General features: G+C 37.0%; 1 protein-coding gene across 1 annotated transcript in view; it reads right to left on the bottom strand.

Moving 5' to 3' along the window:
* The window catches only part of LOC127802871 (zinc finger CCCH domain-containing protein 19), a 63349-nt gene that overhangs the window by 8139 nt on the left and 39792 nt on the right, over positions 1 to 15418 (bottom strand). The window contains exon 8 of the mRNA XM_052338945.1: positions 2076 to 2146. Coding sequence (XP_052194905.1) covers positions 2076 to 2146 — 71 coding nt within the window. The remainder of the gene's footprint in view (positions 1 to 2075; positions 2147 to 15418) is intronic.

Here is a 15418-nt window from a genome sequence, read left to right as displayed (position 1 = left end):
GCAAGAGGCTTGGTTCAAGACCAGTGATTTCTCATACCAATGTGGCAATGCCACAAGTTTATATCATCTGGCCGATATGCTATCTGCAATCCTTCTGCAACAAAATACTCCAAAACACCAGACACTTTAATGAATTGCATTCAAAATAAAACACCAACAAACAGATCTATCTCAGCCCAATGCATAATAATAATAATAATAATAATAATAATAATAATAACTTAAAATACCTTCCCCTGCTATTATCCATGCGTCAAAACTCTAGTTAACTCTCACCACTCTGTAATTGCCTAAAAGAGAAGCCTCCGCTCACCTTTGTCAAGCCTCCTCTTTCGTCCTCACAGAAGCTAAATGTTGCACCTAATTAGCCACTGTAACTCGACCAAAAGGATAACAACTTCCTCCTTTGATCCACAATGTAGTGTCAATCTATACATGATGCATTGTTTCATATTGATATAAAAATGCCTGGATCATTTGAGTAACTGAAACAGGGAGCTCAATAAACGTCCTAAAAATCAGTTCTTGCTAAATCCAAAAATGAAACCCATATGACCTACAGTCACCAATAAACCTGATGTAGGTTAGAATAGTAAATTGTGGGTATTAGTAATGTTTATTTTATTTATTTTAGTTTGTTTCCTAATTTCTTTTGATTTCTTTTAGTATCTTTTTGTTTCCTTTAGTTAGTAGAATCCTAATTGGATTGGATTACGGGATCCTAGAAAAGAAATATGTCATAATTTAAGGTAGCTTTGATTATTGACATTGATTAATGATATTGATATGAGTAAGTGGGTTACTCTTGTGTTTCGTTTCGGGTTCTGCATCAAAACCTCTACTCTATCTAACCAACTAGAATTGTTTAAGAAATTTGACCTCCTTGACATCCATTCTAGCTTCCGACTACTAAGTTACAAAGACAATGAAAAGTGCATTAATAAAACCACTACTTGCATAGCAAAAAGAAACTAACTATAAATAAACCATTCAATTCTAACCCAGCCATCAATTGTGGATCTCAAGGAGTTCCAGGATGATATTCCCAAAAATGTCATACCAGGATGAAGACAAGTTCTACAAGAAAACAAGATAGTGTAGGCTGTACTACTTACAGAAAAAACTCTTCATCTCAAGCTCCTTGTCTGTCAAGCAGAAGCCACAAACCAAGTACAGAGAAAAACTGACCAAAATATCAGACCTAATAGCACTAGGACCACAGACTCATCATGCTACCAATCATGATTACCTTCATCTAAGAAGCACAGACACTTCATATTAGGTGGTGTACATGTGTCAAGCAGATATGATACATATATGCTCCTTGAACACAACAGGGTATGTATCCAACATGCTAAATATCTACCCCCAATTTCTTCATTATTGTTAATCTTCTGACACCCGACAGATACATTTGTTCATGAGATGCATAGAATAACAGGATTGCAAGTGAAAAGAAGTTCGGATCTCTATAGCCATTCAAAAAAGAGAACACCACAACGAGCAGTTCATGTTTGTTCTTCACCCCTAGCAAATTAGTTCATCTAGTGCTAGAAAGTGGGGAGCCTCAACCCTCACCAAGATGGAGGACTTGGCAACTGGGCACAACCTTTTAGTGCTGATTAAATATATCAAAACATACTACATGTGCATGTAGAAAATATACACACACACGCACACATTTACAATAGGTACATGATTTTTCAAGAACACCACTGGGATCAATTAGAGGCAAGATTTTAAAACCAATTTTGGAGCCAGAAACTACAAAAAGGAAACTTCTAGCCTATGGTGCTACTGTAGCAGGAAACCAAACACCTCACAGAAATCCAATGGAATCGTGCAATTCAAAAGCCATGTATTCAACAAGTCACTAAAACATATGAACACAGACACATTACGCATCATTTACATATATGCTGCAGTTTCATTATTTATTTAATTAAGAGGCAACAAATGAAATTATAACATATGAGATAAAATGAAATACAATCCTAAATGCCCCCCCCCCCCCCCCCCCCCAAATCTGCATGTATATTTAGGAAACTTGATAAATGAGGACAAAAAAAGGATATTCTTTTCTGTGCCCTTTTTCACTTGCTCGATCTCGGAGATGACTAAACCTCACTATCTCTGATTCCAGCCACTGCATAATAAGTAAAAGGATTATACATCTTATAACAGAAAATAATAACCCAAATAAAAGCCAAATATTCAAAACAAGCAGTATAAAGACGAAGACAGACAAACATAACATGTGGATGGGATAGTTTTGCAACAGATTCGTCAAGTATTAAACATGTTCATGGCCAATATACATCACTAGAAGGATCTCCTAAAAGGACAAACGTAACAAAAACTTAGCTTAACACAACTTACACATAGCATGTTCATGATTGCCAACATTCTTTTCTTTTTTTTTTTGTGTGTGTGGGGGGGGGGGTTTACATCTTGAAATTTCAATTCAGGTACAACGCAATGATACAAATGGATAGCACTAGCTACTTAACATTACTCACAAGTCACATAAATTTCCATCTATAGAACATTCTATGAAGCAACTTCAGCAAAGTTAGCAGAAGAAATGGCAATACACTAAAAAAAGGTCATGGCCGAGTAAAAAATGGATCTTTGGTCAAGTACCTATAGAGAAATACAAGTAAAGCAAGAAGAAATGGAACAGAGTGGTGCCTTAGACATCAGTGTTCTAATGACAGTGGAAGCAAGGACAAGTTTAGAAGAAGGTTCTCCATAAGCAAACTCTCAATTCTTCCAAGTCACTTCAATTAATCTCTCTTAATTTTATATTTCAAGTAGAAATGGAAGTTTATAAGAATGAAGGAGATACAGATAAGCTTGATGGTGAAAAAACACCCAGAGAGACTGCTTTTTATATGGTTAGACTAATTTTGGACGAGGATTCTCAAAACATGGCATGGTGTTGCCACCAGAATTGAAGTGGCCTGAGCGATACCAACAAAAGCATTGAATGCAGAACTTCGGACAACTTGAGAGGAGTGTTATAAGACCACATGTAAAAGATCCATTATGCCATATGATTTTTTTTAAAGAAAAAAAGAATTGAGGCCATAATCAAACTAACAGTAGAAAACAAGAATATAGCAAAATGTTGAAGTGGACGAAAGTGGGTAAAGAAAATGAAGGCATTAGCGCCAAGTTAGAATGTTGGTAGTTCAGCGTCACCCCCCCCCCCCCCCCCCAAAAAAAAAAAATATATATATATATATTATCACTATTTATTTGGTTATTTATTTTGTTTATTAGAATAGTAAGAAGGGCAATCATTAAAGATAAAGAACATGTGGAAGGACATCCAAGTGTGTTTCACCATGACCAAAACAGATAATATAAAAATGAGGTGAGGCACTTTTGTACGCAACCTTCCACCTGCTTTGTGAAAAGAAAAAAAATATATATTTTCATAACTCCAACCCATGACCTTCTAATCACAAAGGAGCAGACTTCAACTCCCCCTCCCCATAACCAAAAACAGATAATGAAATCCAGCAAAACAAAAGCCACGAGCAATTCAATCATTTGAGGTTGCAAAGAAATATCTGAAAAGAATGAGTCACTTTCATGAGGAATGCATAATTCCCTTGGATGTAATTAAACGGCTGCCAAACTATGGTGCAGAAGCATGCCATAATATTCTTTCAGTCAATGTGCAGGAAAATTAGACAAAAGAGAACAGACATGCTAACATACACACAGGCCAAATTGGTGACTTAATGCTTACTCTAACTAGCATTCTTAGCAATAAATATATAATCAGTTGTATAAAACATTTTCAAATTTTCAAATTCCAATTTTCTGTTGAATGATGAATCTCCAGTTAGTAAACAAAACTCAGCTTTCTAATTGGGAAAACATCAAAAAAATGTTTTCTAAATTTTCTGAAAATGAATGCTATTTGTGTTTGAAACATAAAATATTAGTGCAAGTTTAGTTACAAAATTGGACTAGAAAAATTAGAAAATGTTTTCTACAACTGAACAGGCCTGTACATTTCATGGATCTTTATATTGCTTAATGTAAAAGGCAAACATAATTTGTTGGAATACCAAGAATAAAGAATAAATTGATAAGAGTATATATTAAAAGAGTACAGCTGTAAATTATAGATTGATAGATGATTGTGAGAATAGAATGTATTTTCTCATATATTTACACAGCAATACAGCCCTATTTATAGGGTTAAGGAATTACAACATAGGAAAGCTTACAATGGCTAAAACTAGGAAAGATTTTACTATACAAGGTTTAGAAAGTATCCTAAAACTATATTAGAAACTTCTAAAATACAAAAGATACGATTAGTTTCTAACCTAAGGATGGTGTAACAAATCTCTCTTTGATTCTAGCAAATCTACCTTATCTTTTCCTTCAAGAATCAACACTCCCCTTCAAACTAGTGAATGAATATATACCATTCCCAACTTGCACACCAATTCTTCAAACCTTTTAGCAGACAATCCCTTTGTTAACAAATCAGCCAATTGTTTTACTAATGGAACATAGGATATGCAAATCAGCCTGGCTTCTAATTTCTCCTTTATAAAGTGACAGTCTATCTCCACATACTTTGTTCTATTGTGTTGCATAGGGTTGTGTGCAATACTTATGGCTGATTTATTATCACACAATAGCTTGATTGGTCCATTGGTAACTACCCTAAGATCTTCTAGAACAATCCTTCACCACAATAATTCACACAGACCTAGAGCCATGGCCCTAAACTCAACCTCAACACTGGACTGAGCCACTATATTCTGCGTCTTACTCCTCCAAGACACCAAATTTTCCCCTAGGAACACGCAATAACTTGTGATAGACCGTCTATCAGCTAAGGAACCGCATAATCAGCATCTATGTATCATGTAATATCAAAGTCATTCCCTAATCTGAATAGAATCCCTTTCCCAAGTGTAGTTTTTAAGTAGCATAGGATTCTTTTCATTGCTTGCATATGTTCTTTTGTTGGACTGTGCATGAATTGGCTTACCATGCTGACAACAAATGCAATGTCTAGCTTGGTATGTGATAGATAAATTAGGCGGCCCACCAATCTTTGATATCTCACCTTTGTCTACTAGCTGGTCATTAGAGTTTTTCCCCAATCTGAGATTAGGTTCTATTGGTGTACCAACTCCCTTTCCTCCCAATAGTCCTGTTTCCTTTAACAAATACAGGATATAATTTCTATGAGAAAAAAAGATCCCTACCTTAGAATAGGCCACCTCTATGCCCAGAAAATATTTAAGTATGCCCATATCCTTAATCTCAAATGCTTTGGCAAGGTTCTCTTTTAGTTATTTCTACACCTCAACATCATTCCCAATGACAATTATGTCATCTACATATACTAACAAAGCTATCATCCTCTCCTTTACTGAATGTTTGATAAAAAAGGTATGATCTCCCCTACTTTGACAATATTTCATTAGTCTCATAGACTTAGAGAACCTATCAAACCATGCCCTTGGTGACTACTTAAGACCATAGAGTGCCTTCTTGAGCTTGCATACCTGGCCTAAGGCTCCTCTATCAAGCCCTAGGGGTGGCTTCATAAACACCTCTTCCTCTAAATCCCCATGAAGGAAAGCATTATTTACATCAAGTTGTTGCAACTACTAGCCATAACATGCTGCTAGGGATAAAAGTATCCTAACTATTATCATCTTTGTCACAGGTGCAAAAGTCTCTAGGTAATCAATTCCATAGGTTAGGGTGTATTCTTTAGCCACTAGTCGAGCCTTATATCTTCCGAAAGTGTCATCTGCATTATATTTCAGGTTGAACACCCACTTGCAGCCCACTGGTCTAACTTCATAGGGTCTAGGAACCATCTCCCAAGTTTGATTCTTCTCCAAAGCTCTCATCTCTTCTTGCATTGCTTGAGTCCACTTATGATCCTTTAAAGCCTCATCAACTGTTTTAGGGATAACAATGGTATCCAGAGAGGTCAAGAAGCTTCTATGCTTTGCAGAGTCGGTGATAAGAGATATAGTTAGCCAATGGATGATGTGTACAACTTCTCATGCCCTTTCGAATAACAATAGGAAGATCTGAGTCATTAGGAATAAGGTTAGAAGTAACACAAGAAGAAGAGAGTTCATTACCTGGGCTTGGAACAGATGATGGTCCAAGCTGAGGATTCGACATAGGGAGAGAGACTTTAAATCTGACTGAAGAAGGCAGCATTATCAATGGTTGTGATTCTTGTTCTGGCATGTCCTGCTCCCCTGAGCTGGGTGAAAAAGCAGGTGAACAAAGTCCATGTTGGGTAGCACTTTCTATTTTTGGTTCTAGCTACATCAAAGGGGCCAAATCCAGGATGGGAAGGTCACCTTGATCACCATGGATGATAGTCTCCCCCTGGTAACCAAGACGAAAGGACCCAAAAAACGATTGAGATTCAACAAAGGTAATATCTTTGGAGATATAGAACTTCCGGGAAAGGGGATGACAGCACTTGTAGCCCTTCTGAGTAGGAGAATAGCCAAGAAAGATGCACTTAAGTGCCTTAGAATCAACTTAGTCCCCATGATGTTTAGGAATATGGACAAAAGACACATAGGAATATGGACAAAAGACAAAACCAAACACCAATATCAAGAAAATAGGAGGAAAGGCACTGTAATAGGCTTTAGGACTTAAGGAGTTTAGAGGGAACTCAATTGATGAGATAAGCAGTAGTTAAAACTGCCTCCCCCAAAAGGATCTAGGAACATGATGATGATATAGGAGAGCCCTAATAACATTAAAGAGATGTCGCATTTTCCTTTTAGCCACCCCATTTTTGTTGGGGGGTATCAATGCACAAGGACTCATGTATTATCCCTATTTGCTAAAAAAAACTAATGCAAGTGTTGGTTAAAATAGTCCCTGGCATTATTAGTGTGAAATCTTCCAATTAGTGAGCCAAATTAAGTAAAGATCATCTTATAGATTAGTGGCAAAATTGTGCTAATAGCAGCCTTATCTTTTAAGAGATATACCCACATGGTTATTCTTGTACAATCATCAATAAAGAATATAAACCATCTAACGCCAGAGAAGTTAAGAGTTCTAGAGGGTCCCCAAACATTAGTGTGTATCAAAGAAAATGGAATAGATGACAATTTATTACTAAGTGGATAAGACACTGGATGATGCTTAGAAAATTCACACACATCACAATGTAGACTAGAAACACTTAAACCCTTGAACAAAGAGGGGAACATTGTTTGTAACAAACTAAAGGGAGGATGGCCTAAACGATAGTGATGGAGCCATATCTCAGTCAGGGTAGAAGTATGCTAAGACAAGCAGGCAAAGCTAGGCTAGTTCCCTGTAGTGAATGCATTGTCCCTCATCAAGTAATACAGCCTATTCCCATCCTCAGCAGCACCAATCATCTTTCCCGAGTCCAATGCCTGAAACTCTCATGCATTATGAAAGAAAATCACATGACAATTAAGGTCTTTGGTGAGTTGATGCACAAAAATTTAATTGGTAGAGAGATGAGGCACATGGAGAACCTATTGAATAGGAAGCAAAGGGTTAAGAGTGACACTTTCCTGACCGGCCATAGGAATGGTATTACCATTGACTATGGTTATTTTCTTGGAATTACTCACTAGTTTGTAGGTTTCAAACACATTTAGGTCCTAGGACATGTGGTCAGCGGCCCTTGAATCTAAGATCTACAAATCATCCCTATTAGTCTATGAGGTAGTAAAGGACTTAGAGTGAAAACAAGTACCTGCTTGTCCTAGAGAGCAAGTTCCATTCTGAATGGTTTTCAGGAAGGCCTTTAGCTTACTGATTTCATTGACATTTAGTTGGCTTAGGTCAGAGGTGATGGCTAGATCTGCCTTCTCTGTGGTAGTTTCCTCCTGCTCCTTGTTCGTGAGATAGGCTTGAGTTTGGTTTCTTTATTGCAAACTCTGGAAGCCTCCCATTTTACTCAAAACTGCCTCATTTCCATGCAACTTAAAGCATGTTTCCCAGGTGTGCTTTGGCTTTTTGCAATATGAGCACCAAAACCATCTCGGTTCTGTGATCTAGGGTGTGTATCATTGCCTCCCTGTGGAGACTTGGACTAGGATCCGTCCACCTTGTTGGTCACCATGGTTGACCCCTCAAGATTAGCTTCATTAAACATAGCTATCCTCCTATATTCCTCACAATAGACTATAGAAAAAACTTCATTGAGAGATGAAAGTTTCTCCGTCCCAAGAACTTGCACCCTCACCAGATCATATTTAGCATTAATACCTAGCCAAAAGCTCAACGATTATGTCTCTCTCAAATATGGAAGTAGCAGTGGTTGCATCCTCACTACACACCATCTTAATATCCCAATAATGAACTAGCTCAAGCCATAATCCATTCATTTTATTATAATAGTCAGTCGCTATCAAGGACCCTTGCTTAGTACTACTGATTTTTGTCTTAATATCAAAGATTACAGAAGCATCTTGCACTTTAGAATAGGTTTTCCTAAATATCTTTGGCACTCAATAAAAACATGTAATTCTTGCTTGTTAAAGTACTTTGTATACAGTAGTTTAACTTGTAGCTTTGTAGCTTGCTGCGTATTTTTACTTAAGCTACTTTAGCGCTTATTAGTGTGTTGCTGTAAAGATTTAGTACAAGTTTCTCTCCTCTTGTTCGCTTATCTCTTCTCGTTTTTAGTCGATCTCCTCTCCTAGGGTTTCTGATATTTTTACATGGTAGCAGAGCCTTCAACGTAAGTCATGGAGCGTCCGATTCGAATCATTATACCTCTTCTTCGATTTCTCCTCGTTCGTCTTCCTCTCTTTCCTTGGCTTCGCATACTGGCTTTGGTGCAGCTGTGAAAGCTTTGAACTATGTACCGATCAAGCTCGACAATGGGAACTATATCTTTTGGAAAGCTCAAGTTCTAGCTACTATTCAAGCGTTTGATTTGATTCAATTTCTAAACAATTCGACACCTCCAAAGTTTATTATGGATTTGGACAGTGGTGATGCTAAAGCTACGAAATTGAATGATGACTATATGGATTGGCTGCGGTTAGACCGGCTTCTTCTTGGCTAGCTTTACTCGACCATTGATAAAGATGTCCTGGCGTAAGTGATTCACTGTGAATCATCTGTTGAGGTATGATCTACCTTGGAGAAACTTTATTCTAGACAAACTGTTACAAAATCTTTTCAACTAAAGCAACAATTACGTTCAGTTAAGAAGGAGTCTCTATCTGTTAATGACTACATTTTAAAGATCAAAACGATTGGCCATGCTCTTGCAGCCATAGGAGAATCTCTTCCTGATAAGGAGCTATTATTAGCTATTTTAAATGGATTAGATCATGACTATGAGACTGTTATTAGTCTTATAACATACCAGATGGATGAAATAAATTTAGAAAAGGTGCAATATCTTCTATTAATGCATGAACAACAGTTAGTCACACATAATGTGCCACATTTGACAACTGCGTTTGATTCACCTATGACATTTTCAATGTCCATTAATGTTGCTTCTTATTCAGCACAAAATGAAAATGGATCTGTTACGAATATTAGAGGAGGTTATAATAATCGAGGAGGTCAATTTGGTACTAGAGGAGGTGGAGGGAGAGGTAGATCGAATGGCAAAAGAATTTAAGCTTTGTGGCAAACCAAGACATTTTGTGGATAAGTGCTTCCACATATTTCATAAGAATTTTTATCAGAATTCTAGTTCTAATTTTGGAAGAGGAAATTCAAGTGGTCAGACTAATTTTCGTGATTCTCAAGCATACCTAACTTCTGTTCGGGACTCTAGCGAAGGCTACATGACTGATTTAGGTTCATATCATGGCAATGCTCATGGTACTATCCCTCAGCCATTTGAACCTTCATTCTTGCCTTATGATCAGTCTAATCTTGCATGGTTTGTGGATTCTGGTGCCACAAACCACATTACCTCCAATGTTCACAATCTGTCCAATCATTCACCCTATCATGGCAGTGACAGTCACAATTGATAATGGTAAGTCTTTACCTATCTCAGCTATTGGTGCTACACAACTTTCCTCTATCTTTTCTTCTAAATCTTTTGTTTCTTTACCTCATATTCTTCATGTTCCTCACATGAAGAAAAATTTGATTAGTGTTTCTCAACTAACTCGAGATAATAATGTTGTTACAGAATTTGATTCTCATTTGTGTGTTGTCAAGGACAAGAATTCCAAACAGATGCTACTTCAAGGTCATCTTAGGAATGGACTCGACCAATTGAATTCAGCTTTTGTTCCAGCTGCAATCAATCCCTCTGTTCATTCTATTGAGCCTATTAATTCTGTTCCATCTACTTCTTTTTCTTCATGTAGTAAATAGTACAACAATACATGTAATAAGCACTCATTCTGTCATGAGTTTCCGAATCATTGTTTCAATGTTGTTACACTAGTTTTGATGTTTGTAAACAATGGCATGCTCATTTGGGGCATCCATCAACTCGTGTACTACAACCTATATTGAATAAAATTCAAGTTCCTTTTTCTTCTATTCCTTTTTGTGATTCCTGCAAGCTTGGGAAATTAAGTCAGCTACCGTTTAATCATTCTAAGATTAAAGCAACTAAACCTTTAGTACTAGTCTATTCCGATTTATGGGGGCCCTCACCTATTCTTTCAATTGAGGGTTATAGATACTACATAATATTTGCGGATGCATATACTTGATACACTTGGCTATATCCTTTGAAACTCAAATCAGATGCTCTACCCACCTTTATAGCCTTTCATAAATTTGTTGAACTGCAATATCAACACAAATTCAAAGCTTTACAAACTGACAATGGGGGAGAGTTTAAGGCCTTTTTGCATTATCTTAGAAGCTTTGGTATTCAAGCTCGGTTTTCATGTCCCTACACACATCAACAAAATGGTGTGGCCGAGAGAAAACATTGGCATATAGTTGAAATGGGGTTAACTCTATTAGCTCATTCCCATATGCCTCTTAAGTATTGGGTAGAAGCATTTCAAACTGCAGTTCATATCATAAATTTGCTGCCAGAATCACCTATTAAATTTTTCAGTCCATTTTAGTTGTTGTTTAAGAAATCTCCCAACTATTTGCTTCTCCAACTATTTGGTTGCGTTTGCTTTCCTTTTTTTCGACCTTATAACAAGCACAAATTTCCTTTTCATACATCCAAATGTGTGTTTCTAGGCTATAGTCATTCTCAAGCGGGGAATAAATGTTTGCATCCATCCGGAAAGATCTATGTATCAAGGCATGTTCATTTTAATCCTAATGATTTTCCCTATCCCTCACTGTTTGTTTCTCCTTTGTTTTCTCCATCTTCATCATCTCCTACAAATGTTGGGTTATCCACTTCTCATTTTCAGTCTCTTCCTTCCCATTCAAAATTGTCTCAGGTAGCACCTGTCTTACCTCCTTCCTTATCAAACTCAGTGTTTTGTCCGCAAGCTTCAGTAACTTCTCCTACTATAACTTCTCCCTGTGAACAATCATCTATTCAATCTTTTCCTCCTCCTTCTATCCAGCCAATTTCAATTCCCAAATCCAAATAGCCTGCTGCTCCTATACATCCTATGATGACCTGATCTAAAACCCAAAGACTTGTTATTGCCTCCCCTCATGCCTTAGTGAGTTGTCTAGAACCTTATTCAGTTCATGAGGCTTTGTTAGATTCTCGATGGTTGCAGGCAATGCAAGAAGAATTTGCAGCATTGCAGAGAAATAAAACTTGGGATCTTGTTCCATTTTCAGAAGATATGAATATCATTGGAAGTAAATGGGTTTTTAGGGTCAAATATAAGTTAGATGACTCTGTTCTTAAGCATAAAGCAAGGCTAGTTGCTAAGAGTTTTCTACAAACACCTGGTGTGGATTATGCTGAGACTTTTAGCCCTGTTGTAAAAGCTCCAACAATCAGAGTATTGTTTTCCTTAGCAGCTACTTTTGGTTGAGATATCCAACAAGTTGATATTAAAAATGCTTTTCTAAATTGTGACTTGGAAGAAACTGTTTACATGACTCAACCTGAGGGTTTTGTGAGTTCTCAATATCTCTCTCATGTTTGCAAATTAAAGAAGTCCCTCTATGGTTTGAAACAAGCACCTCATGCTTGGTATGTCAAGCTAAAGTTTGCATTTCAGAATTGGGGTTTTACAAGAGCTACATCTAATGCTTCACTCTTCATTAAACGGACTGCCTCTTATGTTTTATTTGTTTTGGTTTATGTTGATGATATTCTTCTAATTGGATCAGATTCTGCTGCCCTTCAGCCTTGTATTAAAGTTTTGAACAACACTTTTGCTTTAAAAACCCTAGGTTCAGTGAATTACTTCTTAGGGTTTGAAGCTTTTAGAAATTCAGCTAGAATTTACTTAACTCAAGCCAAGTACACTATGGATTTGTTGAAGAAAGCTGATATGTATGACAGTAAGTCTTGTGCAACTCCTGCCACTTCTGCATTTTCTCTTACAAATGAAGGTGAACCATTTTCTAATCCATCTTTGTATTGAACCCTAATTGGCTCTCTTCAATACTTGACATACACTCAGCCGGATATTGCCTTTGTGGTAAATCGATTAAGCCAGTTTTTGGCAGCTCCTAAAGTGCAGCATTGGGTTGCTTGTAAACGACTGCTTAGATATTTGAAATGCACAGTGGGTTATGGTCTTTTCTTCTATCCCTCACTTGGTAGTTTAGCTCTTTTAGTCTACACCGATGCAGATCATGCAGGGTGCAAGATTACAAGGCGCTCCACCAGTGGTTTTTGTGCCTTTCTAGGCTGTAATTTGATTGTTTGGGATTCTAGAAAACAAACGATGGTTGCTCGATCCGTTGGTGAGGCAGAATACCGAGCCATTGCTCAAGGTGTAACAGAATTATTATGGCTGAAGTCTTTATTTTCTGAGCTGGGATTTTTAGATTCTATTCCTTCTAAACCTATTGTGTGGACTGACAATTTGGCTACTAAAAGTATGGTTGAAAATCCAGTTTTTCATGGGAGAACTAAGCACATAGAGCTTGATATTCATTTCATTCGAGAAAAGGTTGAAAAGGATGAAATAGAAATCAGATATGTTCCTATAGAACATCAGATTGCTGATGTTTTCACAAAAGGACTCCCTCAAGATTGTTTTCAATTTTTGTGTAATAAACTTGGCTTAAAGTTTTCTCCAATGCACAAGGGTGGCAATTCAGAAGAGTCCTCATCGAGGGGGAATGTTAAAGCATGTGGGCAACTTATGATTCAGGGAGTTCTAATTGAGGGGGAATGTTAAAGCACTTTGTATACAGTAGTTTAACTTGTCGCTTTGTAGCTTGCTGTGTATTTTTACTTAACCTGCTTTAGCGCTTATTAGTGTGTTGTTGTAAAGATTTAGCTATTCTCTGTATAAACAGCAAAGCCATCTGTTTGTTTATTGATTCATTACTTTGAAATCTGAATTACAAAGTTAGTACAAGTTTCTCTCCTCTTGTTCGCTTATCTCTTCTCGCTTTTAGTCGATCTCCTCTCCTAGGGTTTCTGATATTTTTACATTGCTTACCTCGAGTTACATAGAACTCCAAAGCCAGGACATGATCAAGGAGTCTTTAATATCCTATGCAATGAATGTGAGATCTGAGGTTTTGGGGGCGAGTTCAATCAGATTGGCTATTTTCCCTTGACCCTTTAGGAAGGTCCTCACAAGTTGAGACCACTGGGGAGGTAGTTTCTGCCATCTAGCCGATAGGAATGATGCATGTCAAGTAACTCACTGGTAGACATATTATAGGTTGAGTGATCAAACAAAACAGCATCACCCGTTGCCATAGGTGGGGTGGTTTTAGAAATTTTGGAAATGATAGGAGAGACTTAACGGATGGTAGAGTAGGGCTGAAAAACAATGACATTGCAATGAAGGCACACGGGAGTTAGACCAAATCCAGGGGATAATGAGAGCAAATCACTTCAGCTCTGATACCATGTGAGAATAGGATGTATTTTCTTATATATTTACATAGCAATACAGCCCTCCTAATAGGGTTAAGAAATTACAAGATAGGAAAGCTTACAATAGCTAAAACTAGGAAAGATTTGGCTATACAAGATTTAGAAAGTATCCTGAAACTATATTAGAAACTTCTAAAATACAAAAGATATGATCAGTTTCAAACCTAAGGATGGCGTAACAAATCTCTCCTTGATTCTAGCCAATCTACCTTATCTTTTCCTTCGAGAATCAATAATGATTGATTAGAGTAATTATTGAGATTGTAAAAAAGTCAAAACTTTCTATTTTTGAAGGATTGTCTGATTCCTTGATTACTATACATTCTAGATGGTATATTTTTCAAACTTTTGCCTATATAATTCTTGTCCATAGAATGAAATTCTTCTTCCATCCAAAAACTACTTTCTGTTCATGGTATTGTCACGACCCAAGTGTAATTAGAAGGGCAATAATGTAATTAGTTACCTTAGTTTGTTAAAAGTTATTTCTGTTATTCTGTTACAGCATATGGGGCTATTATTTTAGATGTTTCGTTTAGTTGTATAGTCTATAAATAGGCTCAAGTATGTAGAGAAGAGTATATTTGAATTGATAAACAAAGATCTTCATTCCCTACAAATATCCAAAAGGCTTTGGAGAATCATAAGTGGAAGAAGCTATGTTAGAGGAAATGAAGGCTTTGGTTGACAACCAAACTTGAGACATTGTGGAGCTACCTAAAGACGAGAAAATAGTTGGATGCAAATGGCTATTTACAGTGAAGTATAATGTTGATGGCAGAATCGAGGGGAACAAGGCAAGGTCGGTTGCACAAGGTTTTACCCAAGCCTATTGTATAGACCATAAAGAGACTTTTGCCCCTGTAGCTAAGTTGAACTCCATTAGAGTATTATTATCTATGGCAACAAATTTGGATTGAGAACTTCATCAATTGGATATAAAGAATGCCTTCTTGAATTGAAGGTTGGAAGAAGAAGTGTAAATGTGAATACCTTCTGGTTTTAAATCAACTGAAAATCGAGACAAAGTATACAAACTAAAGAAAGCCCTTTATGGTCTAAAGCAGTCACCTAGGACATAGTTTACAAAGTTTAGTGCAACTATGAAGACTCTTGGGTATCAACAAGGGTAGGCTAATCACACCAGGAAAATACTCTGCAGAGTTGCAAGCACTCCTTCCGAATAGAATTGGAAATCAAGGAGCACAGAAACTAATCATCACGTGGATAAGGCTAGATACCAAAGACTGGTCGGTAGATTGATCTATCCATCTCTCACAAGACCAGATATTGCCTTTAGTGTGTTATAAGTCAATTCAAACATGCTCCTACAGAAAGGCATCTAGATGTAGTAAATCATATTCTTAGGTATCTCAAGGGTAGACTAGGTAAGGGCTACTGTTCAGAAAA

Source organism: Diospyros lotus, chromosome 5 (genome assembly GCF_014633365.1).
Source record: "Diospyros lotus cultivar Yz01 chromosome 5, ASM1463336v1, whole genome shotgun sequence".
In the NCBI taxonomy this organism is placed as follows: Eukaryota; Viridiplantae; Streptophyta; class Magnoliopsida; order Ericales; family Ebenaceae; genus Diospyros; species Diospyros lotus.
This window is presented reverse-complemented; position numbering and strand designations above follow the sequence as displayed.